Consider the following 20,740-nt stretch of genomic DNA (forward strand, 5'->3'; position numbering starts at 1 on the left):
TTTCTCAGTAATATTCACAGAGCTGTCTTTCATGATATTTCAATACTTAAGTTGATTCTCCTGCTATCAGCTTTCTCCACTGTCCAGTTTTCCCAGCCATAAGTAAAAAAAAAATAGAAATACAATGAAGTGGACAATCTTAGCTTTTGCATTTAATGATACAGTATATCTTTACACTTTACACTCTTCATAGCTGACCCTCTAAGTCCTAGTCTTTATTTTTTGACTACAGACTGCATTCTAATGTATGATAATGTATATTTCAATATCTCCATTTTTTACATTAAAGTTCTGTAACTCATCTTATTTTTCTTTTTTTAACATTCGTGCCTGAACCGAGTATTTCAAAACTCTAAAATGTGGACAGTAAATAAAGAACAACACTCTGAAAACAGGGGAATTGCAGACACGAAACAATCAGGGCCAGCTAACACCTCACAACAAAGAATTCCCCCGGCAGGAAATGGCCAGACACTGAAGTTGCAAGGCTTTTCAATGCTAATCAAGATGATTAATTGAAACATTCACACTTGTCTCCAACAGACAAGAGTTTTTTCTCCCACCCTGGACCTTCCACATATATATAAATCCCACTTGCCTAGTTTCCAACAGACCTCAACAACATCTGAGGATGCCTGCCATAGATGTGGGCAAAACGTAAGGAGAGAATGCTTCTGGAACATGGCAATACAGCCTGAAAAACTCACAGCAACCCAATGATAATTTCAATGTGTTTTCTATCCTGACTATTAAAAAATAAAAGCATGAACTGGGTCATAAGCATACATTTTGAATACAAAGTCAGATAAAAATAGCATTTAAACCGCATGAAACAAATGTAAAAGCAACAAAATATGCATATACACAAGATTTTTTTTAAAAAAAATTTCAACAAGCATTTGGGTTTAAAAAAACCCCAAATTTTTATTTCAAGTCAGCCCCTTACTGCTGTCTGATTTTTTCTCTCTCCTTCTTTTGCAATGTGGTCCCGTTTCTTTTATTCCTGATAGTCTGTGGATCAAAAGGCAAGGCAAAGAAAGTAACTAAATATCTGGAGGCAGATAATGGGGGGATGAATTCAAATAATGTACCCCACTTGCTGCATTTCATCTAACCATGACCATTCACTTAACTTCGTTTGGTGGAAATAAAATATATTAAGGAAAGCCAAAGCCAGCGGGACAAAAAGATGGGAGCTGACATTTGGAAAGGAGATATGATGAACTTTTAAGTTGTCTGCAAGGCAAAAAAAATCCTTGCTTTTCACCCCAAACGTCTCTTGTTTGGTTGTTCAGTTGATTTGATTCAAGCCTAGCTGGAAATCTAGGCCAATATTTTTAACTGAAGACAGAGAAGGAAAGAACTCCATCTTCATTCTTTATTTTTTGTGTGTGTATATACGTGTATTTTCCTTATAATTTTGATAGAGAATTTAGGAAAAGGGCAGCAACATCTTGAAATAAAGGATCTGGGAATGTTAGATGAGCATTAAAGACAGTAGATACACTAGGGAAACGGCCACAATTGCAAGTAATTCCTGGACAGAGAAAAAGCCCAGAATGTATGAGCTGCTTTGAGTTTCCTTGTGGAGAGAAAAAGCAGGGTATAAATAATTATAATAATGGACACAGCATATTATTTGAGAAGCACAGAAATGCTGGACCACTCTAACAACCACCATGTCAGACTACACAGAGAAGCCACTGAAATCCACAAGCATGTGGACAATTTCAACAGAAAAAAACAGGAATTCCAGGCATGAAACAACTAGGGCCAGCCAACACCTCCCAACAAAGGATTCCCCCGGCAGGAAGTAACAGGCTTTGAAGCTGAAAGGCCATTCAATGCTAATCAAGGTGGCCAATTGCAACATTTACACTTGTCTCAAACAGACAAGAGTTCTTTCTCCCACCCTGGGCCTTCCACAGATATAAACCTCAATTGCCTAGATTCCAACAAACCTCACAATCTCTGAGAATGTCTGCCATAGATGTGGGCGAAACATCAGGAGAGAATGCTCCTGGAACATGGCCATTACATCCTGGAAAACTCACAGCAACCCAGCGATTCTGGCCATGAAAGCCTTTGACAATGCATTAAACATAACAATAACAATAACAATAGGGTACACATTCCTAATATTTAGCTTCCTACAGTTAGTTCACAAATGAAAACTGAGACATAAGAGGCCAAGAGTATGGTCAAGTTGGTAAAAGTTAGTAACCAGAGATAATAGATAAGTCAAGGAAATGGAATACTTTATATTGGCTTAAAGTGTGGGGGAGCCCCCTTTTCTGGAGCCTTTTAAATAGAGGCTGGGTGGCCGTCTGTCCCGATTGCTTTGATTGTGTTTTCCTGTATGGCAGGATATCGGGCTGGATGGCCCTTGGGGTCTCTTTTGACTACAGTAGAGTCTCACTTATCCAACATAAACGGCAGAATGTTGGATAAGCGAATACGTTGGATAATAAGGAGGGATTAAGGAAAAGCCTATTAAACATCAAATTAGGTTATGATTTTAAAAATTAAGCACCAAAACATCATGTTATACAACAAAATTGACAGAAAAAGTAGTTCAATACGCAGTAATGCTATGTAGTAATTAATAATAATAATAATAAAACTTTATTTATACCGCGCCACCATCTCCCCGTGGGGACTCGGGGCGGTTTACATGGGGCAGAGGCCCAAACAACATAGAACAAAACATAGGCAACGTAATACAAATTACACTATAAAAAGATAAAACAGTAATACAATATATCAATTAAAACAAAAATACAGGATAAAAAATTGCATTTAAAACACATAAATGGTAAAATTGTAATAAAAATGGGATAGATTATTAAAAACCCTCTGGGGCGGATTAATTAATGACAGTATCTTCAAAGGCCTGCCGAAACATCCAAGTCTTCAGTTGTTTCCAAAATAAATAATTACTGTATTTATGAATTTAGCACCAAAAAATCACAATGTATTGAAAACATTGACTACAAAAATGTGTTGGATAATCCAGAACGTTGGATAAGCGAGTGTTGGATAAGTAGGACTCTACTGTATATAATTCTATGAAATACTTCTATGGAAGGCTGCAGCAGTTTCCTTTTGCCTGAACTTATTTTTTGTTTATTATCTTCGTTTATATCCTGCCTTTCTCCCCATGGGGATTCAAGGCACGAGTTTAAAAGCTGCAATACAAAAGTTAAAAAGCAATTAAATAGTAGCAGTGTGGTAAAAACAAAATTAAAATACAGCAGATACACTAAAATGGCAGTAAAATGAACTTACTGGGAAGGGCACCATGTCACTAATTTCCTTTTCTCTCCTGCAGGATCACCAAAGGACAAACTTACAAGAAACTAGGGGTGCAGCTACACCATATAATTAATCCTGTTTGATACCATCTGAACTACCATGGAGGCCTGGGAGTTATAGTTTTACAAGGCCTTTCGCCCTCTCTGCCAAAGAGTACTGGTACTTCACTTATAAATCCCAATATTACAAAGCTTTGAGCCATGGCAGTGAAAGTGGTGTCAAACTGCATTTGTTGTACAGTGCAGAAAGTCAGGATCACCTATACCAGGCATGGGCAAACTTCAGCTCTCCAGGTGTTTTGGACTTCAACTCCCACAATTCCTAACAGCCTCAGGCCCTTTCCTTTCCCCCCTCAGCCGCTTAAGCGGCTGAGGGGGGAAAGGAAGGGGCCTGAGGCTGTTAGGAATTGTGGGAGTTGGAGTCCAAAACACCTGGAGGGCCCAAGTTTGCCCATGCCTTATCTATATCATAGTACAAGCAGAGAGAGAGAGGTGTTTTCCTGGGCTTTATTAATTCTCTCCAATCGTGTAATTCCAGCGCATTGGTCACTAGGGGTCGCTGTCCGCTGACTCCGGCGGAGCCTCCTCCCTTTCCTTCGCACGTGGTTGCAGATGGCTGCTTCCAGAAGGCTTCTCCAGCAGGAAGGGCTCTCTTAAAGGGTGAGTAAATATGGGGTCTGGAATGGCAGCCTGGGTTTAGGGTTGGAAATGACCACTGGGGGGAAAGCAGAGGGGAAATAAACCCGAGATCGGAGGAGGAGGACAAGGAGGAAGGGCCCTTTGCTAGGGTATGTGGGTTTGACACAGAGAGGAAGGAGACTAATACTATACTTGAGTATGGGGATCTCTTTGGGGTGGGGAATTGCCAATCCTATTGTGACCCCTCTAAACCAAGCATGGGTTTCCTTCATGTTGGAGTAGTTCCCCCACATAGGTGCCTTCCGGGGTGGAATGCACTCCAGCACCCATCATCCCCTATGGGATTTCCCTATGGGGAAAAATTGTGGTCTTTTAAAATAATATTAATAATACTTTATTTATATACCTCCCTATCTCCTTAAGGGACTCAGGGCGGTTATTATTATTATTATTTCTCACATTTATATCCCGCCCTTCTCACCCGAAGGGACTCAGGGCGGCTTACAACAGTGGCAACAATTAGGTGCCCGTACAAACCAATATAAAACAGCACATAAAACAGTTAAAACTATTAAAATACATTATGAATTAAAAATATACATTTCAAACATAAAATCGGATCCGTTCTTCCTCATGCTTTGCCTATAGTTCATTCCGTGTCATTTTCACCATCCAACATAGCAAGAAACCATACAACAGCTAAATATAATTACAGTAATGAACATAAATACACAGTTAATCAGTTAACACAGACTTGAGAACTAATGACAGAATATGCCATCATTTTAATGGGAAATCCTGGTTGGATCTGGCTGAGACTATAACCCTGTTTTCTGCATCTTGCAATGGAGTTTTGGGATGTGCATTAACAGCTGCCATCCTTTTGTCAAAAGGCCTTCAACTATCTGAAAAATAGATTTTTGGGCTGTCCCACAGTGAGTGATAGTTTTCTCAATCCTCGGTCTCACTCAAAACTTGAGAAAACTTCACCTGTTTAATTTTTATATGACATTTTAATTTTTTAACATATTAACCTTTGCAGGTGCTTTGCAACCTTCCAAATCCTTCCTCTCCTCCGGGATATAGTTATATAATCTGTACACGAAGCATGTAAAGTAGATTAGTAATATTATTTCTGCCCCTACATAGTGTAGTGGTTTGAGTGCTGGACTACAACTCTGGAGATCAGGAATCAAATTCCCAATTGGCTATGAAGCCCATGGCTTGATATTTGGCAAGTCACACTTTCTTAGCCTTGTAGAAAAGCAAACTAATAGATCTTGCCAATAAATCCTGTTTTTTTATCGTGTCAGAAGTGAACATACTGCTAATCGCTTCTGGTGTGAGAGAATCGACAGTCTACAAAAATATTGCCCAGGGGACGCCTGGATGTGTTACCATCATGCTAGGAGGCTTCTCTCATGACCCTGCATGGGAAGCTATTTATTTATTTATATACAGTATTTATATCCTGCCCTTATCACCCCGAAGGGGACTCAGGGTGGATCACATGGTATATACATATAAGGCAAACATTCAATGCCATATATACATAGAACAAAGACAGAGACAGACGCAGAGGCAATTTAACCTTCCCCTGAGGGGATGTTCGATTCCGGCCACAGGGGGAGCAGCTACTTCATCATCCACTGCGATGGCACTTCCTCATTTCAATGGCGGCTGGATGATTTTTATGGAGTCGTAAATTAGTTAAATTAGCCTCCCCACTTTATAAGTGGTACCTTAATTTCCTACTTGATAGATGCAACTATCTTTCGGTTTGCTAGGTCAGCAACAAGCAGGGGCTATAATTGTCGGGTGCTCACCCCGCCACGGGCTGGCCTCAAACTCATGACCTCTTAGTCAGAGTGATTTATTGCAGCTGGCTGCTCACCAGCCTGCGCTGCAGAGTTGATAGATAGCTCACCCTGTCTTGTGGATTCAAACTGCCAACCTTTAGGTCAGCAGTTCAGCCGGCACAAGGGTTTAACCCATTGTTCCACTGTGGCCCCCATAAAACCCTGTGATAGTCAGCCATAGGTCAGAGACTACTTGAAGGTAGACAACAACATTAACAGTATTCCGCCATCCATATTGGAATGAGGTTAAGGTGCCAGCCTAAGGTCACATTTTGATATGATTCAAACTACGAATTCCCTGATTTACAGACGCTTATCTACTATATCTGCACAAGACAAGGCTAGATGTTGTAATTGTTATTGTCAATATTATTGTGCTTTCCATTTATACACATTCTTCTTCATAACAGATCTGTTGAAATCCAGTTACCTTTTAGAAGTTGGGAAAGCATATCAGAGACCTGCGGAAAATCAAACTCCTGTCCTCTGAGGTAGGTTAAACTTGAGGCCCCATCAATACTGCCATAACTGGATTATATGGCAGTGTAGCTCCAGCCTCAGAGTTGAGGAACTGGTGCAGGATTTGAACCTGGGTTTTTAATGCCTTTCCTGACATACCCAACTTTTACACTGAATGGGCTTTTCAGTGTAGACTGAAATGGTCGGTCTTAAGGGCAGTACTGTTTCTTCAGTGCAATTGATGCACCAGCACTAAAGACACCAAATCATACATTTTTTAGTGGTACAACATGACCCCCCTCACCCATGGATTTGATATCTACAGTTTCATTCATCCATTTTCCAAAAATATTTTCCCTTAGAAGTTTTTGTAGATTCTTCTAGGTCCTCCAATGTGTTTTCTATGGTGCTTCTGGCCCAAGTGTAACCAAAATATAGCGTTCTCTATTATCCATGGTTTTAGGTATCCTCGTAATGTATTGGAACATATCCTCCATAGATACGGAGGCCGTACTATATTCAAAAATATAAGACAGTTGTAATTTTCTTTTAGGGATAACTGGATGAGCCTGGGAAGGTTTGTTGACTCTTAGATGTGGCTTCAATTCACTCCCCCTCTCTCTTGCTTTTGCATTAAAAGTTCTGTGAGCTGCTGCCCCCAACTGGAGCTGTGTTCTTCAACCATGGCTGAAGGAGGAGATGAGGGCAACCAGCCACCACGGGAACATCCCCGCAACCTCCAGGGTTTGCTGCAGATGGCAGTGACTTCAGGAAATGCGGAGCCTGGTCCAATTGAGCCCATGTCGGATGAGGTAATTGGCTTGTGACGAGGAATAGTGTGGTCAATGATCATACCTGAGACAGCAAGGACACTTGTTGGAGATATATCCTTTCCTGGGCAGAGAAGTAGGATCTTATTGGGCTCTACCTAAAGATGGCTGAGGAAGCCGAGTGTTGTCATCATCATGATAAATTTTTTTTTGAATAGCGTCTTCACTGTACAAACAGTCCCTGGGTTACGAACAAGATAGGTTCTTATTGGAAAATAACTGCACCCAGTCTCGGGGCACATATCCTTTTGACAAATGTGAATAATAATAAATAATAAAATAATAATAAAACTTTATACCCCGCCACCATCTCCCCGCGGGGACTCAGGGCGACTTACATGGGGCAACGGCCCAAACAACATAAGGACAAAATCTCCATGAATATGTGGAGTCCGCCTTTTGAAAACCACTAGTCAAGAAGAGCATGATCTTGTTAGAAGACAACTTTTTGAACAAGTGATATTCACAAGCATTCATTTAATGGCACACATATAACTCAGCTGTTAAACTGAAGAACCATGTCTTTGAACTGCTAAGGACAAAGACATGCCACTATAAAAATATATTTGGCTAACAGAGGATGGTTGTTTCTTTCAAGTTGAAATTGTAGTTGTATTTGCCCAAAACAAATACACTCCCTTTAAAACTTTTAAAATATGCACTCAGAGATAAAAAAACAAAGTCTTCTTTGAGAAATAACATATCTTGTTTACTCATAATATTATTGTATTAATTCACCATTCAAGCACATTTCTTATTTAAGTTCAGTTATAGATAGGATGTAGTTTCTCTCTGTGTGTTAAGTACACAGGATATCATTCTTAATCAATAGCCCATAGTTTTTAGGTATAGTTGTACTTGCTGAGGTCCATAAGGCATATTTCTATATTGAAGTCCAAGCAGTAACATACATGTATCCACCTCCACTGAGGTCTGATGCAAAAATGGATACAAAATGGAGTCCTGAGTCTGAACATGCTCAGTACAGTCACATGTCTATAACTCCTCCCACACCAAAGAGGTTCAGTCAAACTGGCAAATCAACTTATTTATTGTGTTGTCGAAGGCTTTCATGGCCGGGATCACAGGGTTGTTGTATGTCTTTCGGGCTGTGTGGCCATGTTCCAGAAGCATTCTCTCCTGACGTTTCGCCCACATCTATGGCAGGCATCCTCAGAGGTTGTGAGGTACCTCACAACCTCTGAGGATGCCTGCCATAGATGTGGGCGAAACGTCAGGAGAGAATGCTTCTGGAACATGGCCACACAGCCCGAAAGACATACAACAACTTATTTATTAACAAATAAATAGTGTAGGCTTGGGAGGTCGCTATTTCCAACAGTTCGGTAGGTTTGTTTTTAAGTTGAATTTATATGCAAGTCAGAACAGATACATTTTAAAGTGTAACTCCAGCCAAAATATTTTTTTAATTGGATAGCACAGGGAAGGGTTTACACCCTTGTGATATTTGTTTTGCTGCCAGTGCCCCTGTTGAGAAGATTTCATCTCACTTCCTGTCCTTGCAAAAATTGGATTTTGAAAATCTTGGCTTGTTGTGGAAACAAGGATTGGTGAGAAAGTTTCAGTGGAGACACTCTTTTCCCCATGATAACTTTTCCAGGAGTGAACTTCCCTTCTGAGGGGCAGATTTCCTCTCACTTTCTGTTGTCTTAGCCCTGATTGTAACAAGAGTTGCATGTAAGATGGCTGTCTGTAAATCGGGAACTGTCTCTGCATGGCACCTTATAAGTAAAAGAATTTAAAAGTTCTCTATTCTCAGACTTACAATCTGATTAAGATATGGCAAAAAAAGAAAAGGGGAAAGTGGTGTGGGAAGGGATCAAGTCCAGCAGACACTACCACTTTTTCTCTCTCTCTCTCTCTCTCTCTCTCTCTCTCTCTCTCCAAAGCCAAAGGCAGTGGCAGTTGGAATGGAGAACAGGCCCTTCCCCTGCTTTTAGGCCTAGACATGGAAGATTCCAGGAAGGGACAAGGTTAGGACGAAGGGTCTCGTTCATACAAGGTGTTCTCCACCCAACTGGGCACTTCAGGTTTGTTTTCCTGCCCCAGATCACCGTAATGGTGCCATTACATCAATTCAATTGACTTCCATTGGAAAGCAAGTAACTAATGTAGTCAGTGGGCACAAATATGGTGCCAACCCTGGTCCTTTGAGGAAATAATTGCTATAAACCTCACCACATCGGTTGATTTAAGCACTGCTCTAGGTTACTCTATTGTTGTACAGTTGGGCCCCGTTACTTCAAAACCCATATCCATGTTTATATTTACTTATGCCCAGGGAAAAATGGTCCATCTAGGAATTTGTTATGTCCTCCAGGCGCTTCTATGGTATGCGACCCTCAGCATGGAGTTTCCCTGACAAATTCCTAGAGACAGTATTTTACTATCTTACTGTAAATGCTTAGCTCTGGTCCAACTGTTCAGACCTGCCTCCTTGCTTTGTATTTCATTGACTGTCCTTCGTAGGTCTCCTCTCTCTGACTTCACCCTTATCAGCTTCTTTCTTCTGCTCAGTTCTGTCATTCCTTTTTTTTTCATCATTGCATTTCCCCCACCATTCTTTACCTCCCTTTTGGTCACTGTTGTTGATTTCTGGAACTAGGTAGAGATTTCATTCATTCCCAAGTGGTTGAATGTGAGGGCCCTTCCACACAGCCATATAACGCAGAATATCGAGGCAGATAATCCACAATATCTGCTTTTAATTGGGTTATCTCAGTCCACACTGCCATATAATACTGTTCAAATCAAATACAGTAGAGTCTCACTTATCCAAGCTAAACGGGCCAGCAGAAGCTTGAATAAGCGAATATCTTGGATAATAAGGAGGGATTAAGGAAAAGCCTATTAAATATCAAATTAGGTTATGATTTTACAAATTAAGCACCAAAACATCATGTTATACAACAAATTTGACAGAAAAAGTACTTCAATACGCAGTAATGTTATGTTGTAATTACTGTATTTATGAATTTAGCACCAAAATATCACGATATATTGAAAACATTGACTACAAAAATGGCTTGGATTATCCAGAGGCTTGGATAAGCGAGGTTTGGATAAGTGAGACTCTACTGTAATTTTATATAGCTGTGTGGAAGGGGCCTGAGTTGACTGTCTTTTGCATGAATGTATCCCCAAAACATAATGCTGGGACCAGAATTTATGGATAGGGAATTTTGGGCTCAGAAGTCCACATGTGATCCTCAACCTCTTTTTCTGAAATCTCCCAGGACACCTGAAAAGCTTTTAAGAAAATAGTTTTTCTTTCTGTACAAGTGACTTGAAATAACTCAGACCATCACAAAACTACTTAAGGCTGTGTTTACTTGGTTAGATTTGCTACCCTCTGTTAAAAGGCCCTTCCAACCTTTAAAAAATGTAAAAAGTGAATTCAGTTTGTAAACTATTTTCTGAATAAGTGGTACTTCTGATATATGTTTTATGCCAACCTCAATTAAGCAGTAAAGGTTGCTAATTATTTCAGTTTTTCTGATAATGTCCTTTTTTCTTTTTTGGGGAAAACTAATATAACTTTTCAGAAAAAAGGAAGCAGCCAGATTTTGAAGCTGAAGTCTATTCAATGCTAATCAAGCTGGCCAATTGTAACATTCACACTTGCCTCAGGCAGACAAGAGTTCCTTCTCCCACCTGGACATTCCACAGATATATAAACCCCACTTGCCTAGTTTCCAACAGACCTCACAACTTCTTAGGATGTTTGCCATAGATGTGGGCGAAATGTCCAGAGAGAATGCTTCTGGAACATGGCCATACAGGCCGAAAAACTCACAGCAACCCAGTGATTCTGGTCATGAAAGCCTTTGACAACACATCATCCCCCAATAGTTTCACAATTTCCAGAAATCTTCCAGATCATTAAGGCTCATAAGACTAAGTTGGGCACATCTTGTCCTATCTGCACAGCTATACAGGAGCCCAAATGTAATTCAGTTAAACTCAAGAGCTGGAAGCTGAAGTTGAATTGTTTTTTTTTAATGGCAGGGAGATAGCTGGTAGAGGGCAGTGATAGATTTGTCTGTGACTGTTTTCTTTCTCTTTCTTTCCCCCAACTGTCAATTTCCTGCAATCCAGCGGCGGCAGTGGTTACAAGAGGCCATGGTGGAGGCGTTCCGGGGGCAAATGGATGAGATCGAGCAAATGAAAGAATGCCTTCGGCTGCTGGAACCTTCAACCCCTGGAGCTGAACGTGGGGAGAGTTCAAATGAGGCCCAATCGGACCTCGAGCAGCGAGAGGGTGCCTTGGACATCCTGGCGGAGTTGTGTGAAAACCTGGACAATGCCTCAGGTATGGAAAGGGCCTTCTTTATGTGTGTCTGTAGGAGACATTAAGACCTTCTGTGTAATTCATCTTGAGCTCTTTGGAGTAAAGATTAGATAAGAACATTTATTTATTTCGTGTCAAAAGCATTGCATAACAAATACATTTTAAAATGATGAGAAAAAAAGGAAATCACAAGCAACTAAATAGTTTTAGACCAAAAACGGGCAACAGCAACCACATTGTCCGTAGATAAGAACATAACACACACCAAAAGGGGGTCCACTTTGTTGTTGTGAGTTGTTCACACTGTTAGATCTCATCTAAACTTCTGAGTTCATATTGCTTCATGCTTTAGACAAGAATGTCTACATCCATCCATCCCTCAATGGGTTAAGAGTGTTATTCAACCTTTGCATAGGAAGAACTCTTGATTTCAAGCTCCAGGGCATGTCAATCTATTATTATTATTATTATTATTATTATTATTATTATTATTATTCTATAAAATATTATTTTATTGTATATTTTATACTATATCATTGTTATATATTATTATCTAATATCGTTATGTATTATAATATTAAAATATATTAAATTATTATACAATTTTATAATATCTTGTATTTTTATTAAATTATTATTATATTTTCAGAGCCGCCGTTGGCGCAGTGGGTTAAACCACTGAGCTGCTGAACTTACTGACTCAAAGGTTGGCAGTTCGAATCCGGGGATTACCCTACTTTTCTGACAAGCGTTTGACCATATTTAGATTTTTTACAAATATATATGAGGACCTTCAGATTCTTTAACAACCACTTTACAAGACTGAGAGTGATTATTGTTGTTTTTACTTGTAGCAATTGCTGTGTTTTATTGTTTTTAATCAGGGGGCACTGAAATTGTGATGTTTTATGTTGACTGCTTATTGTTTTATGTTATTGTTTTTGCACTTTTTGCACTTTATGAGCCACCCCGATGGTCACAGAGTATAAATAAGGTTTATTATTATTATTATTATTTATTATAGGAATCTAATGCTCACCCTGATTTTGGTAAGGTAATTAAACAAAAATGGTGAGCGTTAGATTCAAGTAAATACAGTATTTTCCTCAGAAAAGGGCTATAACCTGCCACCACGCTAAGGGGAAGCAGGGAAATCGAGACTATCCTGTTTGACTAGAAGGAAAGGTGCCCTGTCGTAAAGCCTGAATGAGGCGCTAAAAAGCTTTCTGTGGCCAGAAGAGGTTTAGCCTATTTTAATTCCAGTCCCTTACTACTGCCAAGTTCTGCAGGCCCGCCCTAAACTAATGTCTCCCTGTGACCCATCATCTGGCAGTTCACAGGAAAGATAAAAGTTGTAAGGTTTGAGCAAAATTGTAGTCCTAGTTTCTGGCATGTAAAAGAAAAAATAAATACTGCTCCCCTCATCAGATAGCCTGAAAAGCACTACTATAGGCAAAAAGAGCATGTGTTGCCTATAATAGTGAAAGGTGCTTATTTAGCAAATAGATGGTGATGACTCAGAGGAGTGAATTAGGCTGCAGAGACTGTAAAGAAGAGGGTGGAAAATCAGCTTCTAAAAATTAGTCCTTTTGGCCTTGAACAATGTTGGCTGTGGGAATTCTGGAACTTTTAATCCAAAAAAATGTTTTTTCCAAACAAAGGGGGAAAACTAAGGTGACAGTATTATTTGGACCAAAGATGACTATTCCCATTTTCCACTACCATTCTGACATTTGCACTAACCCTAAGCATCAGCAACCTTCCCCTCCTGCTATCCCAGCATATCCAAACAAAATGCAATCAGATGTCTATTTTTGTTGTTGTTGAACAGATGAGGAACCTGAAGTTCTCTGAATTGTCATATTATGCAACTTTAGTTATTCTCAACCCTTTCCAGGCTAGGTGGTAGGGAGGCACCATAGGAATAGGAGTTCTTTTAAAATAATAATAATAATAACAATAATAATACACTTTATTTGTATTCCGCCCTTCTCCCCTAGAGGACTCAGAGCGGATTACAGTATTTACATACATAGGCAAACATTAAGTCCCTTTACAATCACATGAGACACACAAACAAAGGCAAGGTTTCTCCTTTCATTCCCGGCTTCTGAAGGTGGTGCTCATTTCTGGCTCTGGTAGGTGCTTTTCTCCATTTTCAAACCGAGGAGCCTGCATTGTCGCCCCTTGGTTATGTGGTGGCAAAATTGCTTGGAGTGTCTCTTTGCCTTTTCCTGCTGAAGCAGTACCTATTTACTCACATTTGCATGTTTTCGAACTGCTAGGTTGGCAGGAGTAGGGCTGACAAACGGGAGCTCACCCCATCTCGCAAATTCGAACTGGCAATCTTCAGGTCAGCAGTTCAGTAGCACAAGGGTTTAACCTGCTGCACCACCTTGGCCTCCTATCCACCCTATTTATTATCCACCCTTCATCAAAGAAACTCCAGGTTAACAATAGGTAGAAGAAGAAGAAATTACAAACTTCTATAAAGTGCAAATATCTAAATTCACAAAACACAACAGTCTATGTATGTCCCTTTCTGATCATGAGAAGAAACAGTGGTCTTTTGTAAGATGTACCCTACTGGCAATCCCAACTTATTTTATCCCATTCCCTCTTCTTTCAGATTTCTGCAAACTGGAGGGCATGCGGCTGCTGGCCCATCGATACCTGGAGCACGAGGAGCAAGGGCTGCGCTGGCGAGCAGCCCACCTGGTGGGAACCTGTGCCCAGAACGTGCCCAAAGTGCAAGAGCAGGCTTTGGCGCTGGGATGTATGAGGAAGCTGCTGCGGCTCTTGGACAACGATCCCAGCGAGGCTGTCCGGATCAAAGCCCTCTTTGCCATCTCCTGTAAGTGGGACCATGGCAAGTGAACTGGAGAGCTAGTGTCAAAGCTGAAACAAGTGTGACCTGGAAGGTTTTAGATTCCTCCTGTTCTACACTGATGCCATTACTCCTCTAAGAGCAAAACAAAAGATACTTCTACAGAATATAGCACAGGCAATGGGCAAAACCAGTTAAGCTAAGAAAAACATGGGGCCAAGTGTGGAGGAGAGAGAGGTACTGGTTAAACCAGGCATGGGCAAACTTTGGCCCTCCATGTGTTTTGGACTTCAAATTCCTAACAGTCCATTTTCGTTTACTCCTTCCCTCTCTTTCTTTATCTTTCCTTTATTTGCCAGGCTTGGTTAGAGCCCAGGAAGCTGGCTTGCAGCAGTTCCTACGTCTTGATGGGTTCTCTGTCCTCATGAGGGCCATGCAGAGTAACGTGCAGAAGTTGAAGGTGAAATCTGCTTTCCTCCTACAGAACCTTCTCATAGATCACCCAGAGCAGAAAGGTGAGAATAATTTTGTAGTTGTAGCCTGTTAGATGCATCCTACTCTCTCCAATCCTAAATCCTAGACTTGCTGAGGAAAATGTTCTCATCACTTGCTACTTGGAGACTATTTTTATTGGAGACATTGGGAGTGAATTTGGACTCTTTTGCATATCGATACAGCATTTTGCTGCTGAACTTTGAATTGTCTTCTTTGCTGTGCATGCAGACGAGCAAACATTTGAGTCCCGAAATAGTGCAATGAACATTTTCCTACTTCATACTGCTAAAAGGCACACAAAAGAAGTATATAATTATAAATAGTATGTATAAGGACTTAATGTCTTATCTATGCATTTATTTATTTAATATTTATTGATAGGATGTGTGTGTGTATACTTTTAAAAAAGAGTACCTTCTTCTGATAGTGAAAGGGATGTAATGCCTTGAGTTTCCATGATCTAATTTTCAGAGAATCATAAGAGTTGGAAGAGATCCCAAGGGCCATCTGGTCCAACCCCCTGCCATGCAGCAATACACAAAACATTCTCAGCATATGGCCATCCAATTTCTGTTTAAAAAACCTCCAAAGAAAGAGACTCAACCACTCTCTGAATTTGCTTATTCTACTGTTAAACAGCTCTTATCCTTAGTAATTTCTTCCTAATATTTAGGTGGAATCCCTTTCTTTAGTTTGAATTTATTGCTCTATGTCCTAGTCTCTAGAGTCACTGAAACCACACTTGCTCCTTCAAAATAACATCCTTTCAAATATTAAAATATGGCTATGTGTTACGTCATAACCTTCTCTTCTCTAGGATGAATGTACCCAGCTCCCTAAATCATTCCACAAAGGGCATGGTTTCCAGTCCTTTTACCGTTTTGGTCACCCTTCTCTGGACATGTTCCTACTTGAGTGCATCAGTCCTTGGAGAATTTTGCTATCACACCCAGGACCTGTCTTGTGGTGTTCTCCAGGGTTGGGAGTAGCTATTTGTGGCAACCTGATGTAGGCCATTGGATGTTCACAGATGTGCAGCAGCACTTGTAGTCATTTGTTTCATTCAGCTTTACTTGAAGGTTTGCAATTCCAAACTTTTTCTTCCCCTCAGAGGTTCTCTGTTCCATGGGAATGGTCCAGCAGTTGGTGGCCCTGATCCGTTCTGAACATAGCACCTTCCATGAACACGTCTTGGGAGCATTGTGCAGGTATTGATGGGTTCAGGAAATGGAAAATAAGAGTTGGGATCTAAAGGGTTGTTATCATAGTGAAGGAAGAAGGAAGGGTTTAATTTCATTTATTTAACATGCTTATTTATTGCCTTCCAGCCCATGAGGGATCCTGAGGCAATACACAGGAAATAAAAGCATTTAAAGCAGTACAGAGATAAAGGATTCTTGAAAGTAGTTTTTCTGGGTACCATAGAAAAGATTATTGTATACAGCAACACAGAATGTTAATACAATAAGCAGGGACTAAGACATTAATTCACACTGAGGTATAAATTTCAGCCGGGGCTAGCCTTGGCAGTCTAGGCCAGTGGTTCTCAACCTGTGTGTCCCTAGGTGTTTTGGCCTACAACTCCCAGAACTCCAAGCCAGTTTACCAGCTGTTAGGATTTCTGGGAGTTGAAGGCCAAAACATCTGGGGATCCACAGGTTGAGAACCACTGATCTAGGCTATCAAGTTGAAGTACGTCTTTTCTGGATTTTGGAAAAGTTCATTTTCTACACTTCCGATCACAATTTCTCAGATGTGGCCATGCTGGCTATTTTGTGGAGGAATTGTCCAAAAAGAGCCAGCCTGCTCCAGTAGTTTGAATATTGCCCTGAAAGAAGAACCTAGGATCAAATCACCTTAGGCCATAGGCTAGAAACAACTTGAAAACACATAGCAATAACAATGAGTAGTCCAGAAAGTATATATTCCTCTCCAAGATCTGCTATCAGGAAGTCAAAAAGCTGCTGCGGAAAAACGTAAGAGAGCAAGGTGCTGGTTTGTATGTATGTTGTTTTTATCTGATTATGCTGTCCAGGCTCTGCCCTATGTGAACCGCCCCGAGTCCCCTTGGGGAGATGTTGGTGGGGTATAAATAAAGTTTATTATTATTATTATTATTATTATTATTATTATTATTATTATTATTATTATTATTATTATTATTATTATCTTTGTGGTATAGGAGTGGCATGGAGGGAAGTTGCTACTCAGCAAACAACAGCACCCTGAGAGTTGTGTATGCCAAGTAGTGATGGGTTGTTGATTGTGTATTGACATGGAAAGGCATGTGGCAATTGGGATTTAATGGAGCATCTTGTACAGGGGAGGTATGACTGATAAGTTAACAGGAAACCTGAACAGTATTAGCCACCTTCTAGTATTGGATGATTCGTGGAAAACTTCATATGTCTCCCATTTGTCCATTCTTGCACCTTCCTTCCTTCCTTCCGTGTCATCTTTCTCCTACACTCCATCCAGTCTCGTGACAGATTTTCCTCAAGGTGTACGAGAGTGCCAAGAACCAGAGCTATCACTTGAGGAACTCTTAAAAGAGCGGTGCCAGCTACTAAAGGGTCAGGAGGAATTCCAGGTAGGCTAACAGCACTTTTCCCGTCATCCCATCTTCCCTGTATACTTGTTCTGAGGGCCTAGCTTGCTCTCTGAACCACCACTGCATTTTTCAGATTAAGAAGTTAAAGCTGTATAGATAGAATACATTTTCCAGTTTCTTGAATAGACCTGTGTTTTATTAAAGACATGGAGGGTGATCAGATACAGCAAGGCACATGTGGAGACATCCTCCAAATTTTCTTAACAATTTAGGATTGGAAACATTTTTAAATAAAAAAACAGAATATTAAGGAGGAAGACAGTTCAGAAAAACACAGATTCCAAAAGCTATACTCCACTCCAGCCTGAGAAAATGAAATGTCAGTCACTACCCAGATTTGGATAAGTGGAGAGCTTGTTTTACATCTGTATGTCCTTTTTGTGGCACTAGGGGGAGCTGGGCCTCTTTGTCGAGTTTTTGAAAGTCCAGCATACAGTGCGGTGGCTCTCCAGAATGAGCAATTCCCATTTAAGTACATTTTGTCGGCAGCGCTTCACCTATTTTAATAACAGTGCAAGGCAGGAACAAGTTAAGAGGTGTTTTTCTCTTCCTCTGATTAGATTTCCAGAATCCAGCCCTTACTCTTGATGACAGTGTGTCTCTTACCAAAATCCCACTCCTCCAGAAGCGAAATGTAACTTATGCAATCCTGGTTGTGAATGTGGAATTAAGCTCCTCATGAAAATGCCCCCCTCCCTCTGTGTCAAAAGGAGAAAATCCCTTTAGTTGTTTTCATTCTCTCTGGGCAGAAGCCAATGGGCTTGCTGTGTGCCATTGGTGAGTGCGGAATGTGTGAATAGCCCCCTTTCCCCAAAGATGGAATTAAGTAAGTGGCAGAAAAACATTTCAGAAATCAGATCTCCAGGTAAGGGGGACTCAACCCCCTCAGTATTTCCTACTCTTTTAACTTATTTTCCCACTGCAAGACTTATGGGACCTTTGGCTATAAAAATGCCAAGGAAAGAGGAACATATTTTGACATACATGGAAAAATTCTGTTTAGTGGGATGCCGCATTGAATTCAGGTTGTGCATGTGAGGCTCCAACCCTATGTGGCCCTTTGGGTGCATGTCTATTGCTGAAGGAACGAGCAAATCAATCTTTCCAAGTGCAGGAGATTTTTGAGCTAGCTTCCTCATTTCACTCCTGAGGTCATTTCTCCTCACAGATGCTGCTCTCCAACTTGGTGTGAGGGAAAGGGAATGGGAGGCAGGGGGCTCGTTGTTTCTGTTGTGTTTTCTTTGTCTCTTCCTGCATTTACTCAGACACATTCCCACCCCTGCTGTTAGCAACCGATAGTTTTCTCTGAACATAGCAATTAGGTTATGCCAAGCTTGATAATTAAACAATTACCGTAATGGAGTAAGAGGATTTGAAATCGTTTCCTATTTTCCCCTCACCCTAACTCCCTGTCTTGCTTTGTAGACTCAATGAGTTCTTTGAAATTTGGGACCATGTTCTTATTTAAACAGTCATGTGATCGTACTGGGGTCGTGGGGATTCTTTTTATGCTGTGCATGTGTATCTTTTAACATTATTTTTAAATGATCTGACACCTTTTATGTTAATGGCATTTTAACATGACTCATTTAATATGTTTTAATTTTTTATATTTATATATTTTGTAAGGTGCCATGGGTCCTATGTTGTATAAAAGATAGGATTAAAACAAAATAGATTTATAGCCATCCTCCCTCACTGCCTTCCAGTCTGAGAGGACTGCCTTGAAAGGATAGTCCAATGAATGAACTGTGGCTATAAACTTTATAGTTTTTTCTTTGGTAGCTGTGCGCCTGTGGACTTATTCTTCCACCTATGTCAGTGTAAATCATTCACAGTATTGTCACATTTGCATTAGATGTTGCTGACTATCCAGGGAGACTACAGTGCTATGTGACAAATGTGAGTCACACCCATTGTTGCAGGAATTTGCAAGCTTTTGAGCCAATACAGAATTTTTCATCAGACAGAATTGGAAGAAAAACAGACCAGAGATTGTTGTTAGGCAAATCTTGCAAGTTTCTTCCTTTGAATTCACTATAGAGACTTAGGTCGTCATATTCCAAAAAGAAACGGAATTTGCCTGACCTTCCTTTGTGATTCCATCTCCTTTTTATTTATTTTTTAAAAAGGAGGAACTGGACTTCTGCGAGACTTTGCTGCGCCTTTGCTTCTGCAGTCAACCTGATGAAAGTAGCATGGACCGGTAACTTGGCTGCCCCTGCTCCCACTCAGTGCTGTGGAAGTTCAGGCTTGGAGCCGTGACAGTTGGAGCCATTCGATGGAAAACGCCCGTGTTTATCCTTCATTCAGCAACAGACTGGAGTCACAGGAGACCTGTCTCTGGAATAAAATACTGAGCACATTGGCCTCATGATCAGCAGGAAGACACTTTCATAACCGGTTGCTGTGTAATTTCCTCTTCCCTGGCCTCTGGAAGCAAATGCCTCCTGGCCCCATCCAGGCTTCATTGTGCTAGCCTGCCTTCTAAGTAGCCAAAGAGCCAAAGTTTTTAATTTGCAGTCAAGTTCTGTATTTAAACGGGGAAATTAGTTCTGTCTCTTATCACAGCACTGCTTTTTTCCATAGAGGAGATTCTTAACAGGGGATGGTTGTTGTTGAGAATGGTGGAATTGAGTGCCTTTTAATTTCTTTCTTGAATTCAGATGACGAATGTGGGTGGCTAAAGCATTACCTCTTTAGATGCGGGATTGTCATAGATGGGGGCTGGCTGCTCTACAGACGACAGTATACTGAAGTGGTTCCCAACCTGTGGGTCCCCTGGTGTTTTGGCCTAAAACTCTCAGAAATCCCAGCCAGTTTACCAACTGTTAGGATTTGTGGGAGTTGAAGACCAAAACATCTGAGGACCCACAGGTTGAGAACCACTGGTATACTGGATTGCTTAACTTGGGAGCATATATTCAAATGGGCAGGGACAGTGTTTGGGAAAAGCACCTTTTTAGACTACCATTTCTAGACGCCCCCATTCTGGGAGTTGTAGTCCAAAACAGTGACTCTCCCACTGTGCAAGGGCTTATTACAAAATATGTCCAGGTGGGATAAATGGGAAAAGGGTATGCAAACGAGTCTGTGAAACAAGAAATTGAGAGAGCATAGGACACTTGTACCTTCAAAGAAAATATTTTTTACTTCTTAATGAAGATCTGATGAAGCCCCTTCTTCTTTCTAATCATTAAGAAACACAGTGGCCCTGTCCTTGGGCATTGATCACCTGTCAAATTAGAGTGATATGTGTTTCTTTGTGATTTATGGCAACTGGGTATATTCCGACTGCTTGAATTTCCCATCATTGTCATTTGCTGTTGCCATGTTCTCTGCATATGTTTTGTTTTAGTTCTTTTAAAGAATGAATTTATGTTTTGGGTGAAAA

General features: G+C 40.6%; 1 protein-coding gene across 2 annotated transcripts; it reads left to right on the forward strand.

Moving 5' to 3' along the window:
* The first annotated feature begins 3,836 nt into the window (after positions 1 to 3,836).
* hspbp1 (HSPA (Hsp70) binding protein 1) lies at positions 3,837 to 20,740 on the forward strand. 2 transcript variants are annotated; one of them, XM_003226192.4, is made up of 9 exons: positions 3,837 to 3,974; positions 6,223 to 6,303; positions 6,912 to 7,083; positions 11,221 to 11,434; positions 14,043 to 14,267; positions 14,600 to 14,755; positions 15,847 to 15,943; positions 17,214 to 17,325; positions 19,479 to 20,740. In XM_003226192.4, the coding sequence occupies exons 3-9, from the start codon at positions 6,955 to 6,957 to the stop codon at positions 19,554 to 19,556; spliced, it is 1,011 nt and encodes a 336-aa protein (XP_003226240.2). In that variant the 5' UTR covers positions 3,837 to 3,974; positions 6,223 to 6,303; positions 6,912 to 6,954; the 3' UTR covers positions 19,557 to 20,740. The 2 variants fall into 2 exon arrangements, with proteins under 2 accessions (XP_003226240.2, XP_062814385.1); XM_062958315.1 differs by lacking the exons at positions 3,837 to 3,974; positions 6,223 to 6,303; positions 6,912 to 7,083 and adding an exon at positions 9,009 to 9,152.

The sequence above is a fragment of the Anolis carolinensis genome, chromosome 6 (genome assembly GCF_035594765.1).
Source record: "Anolis carolinensis isolate JA03-04 chromosome 6, rAnoCar3.1.pri, whole genome shotgun sequence".
Lineage (NCBI taxonomy): Eukaryota > Metazoa > Chordata > Lepidosauria > Squamata > Dactyloidae > Anolis > Anolis carolinensis.

Coding starts and splice junctions, on each gene's coding strand:
- hspbp1 (XM_003226192.4), top strand. CDS start 6,955: ATGGCTGAAGGAGGAGATGAGGGCAACCAGCCACCACGGGAACATCCC. Junction 11,435..14,042: donor AAACCTGGACAATGCCTCAG/GTATGGAAAGGG, acceptor CTCTTCTTTCAG/ATTTCTGCAAACTGGAGGGC. Junction 17,326..19,478: donor AGGGTCAGGAGGAATTCCAG/GTAGGCTAACAG, acceptor TTTTTTAAAAAG/GAGGAACTGGACTTCTGCGA.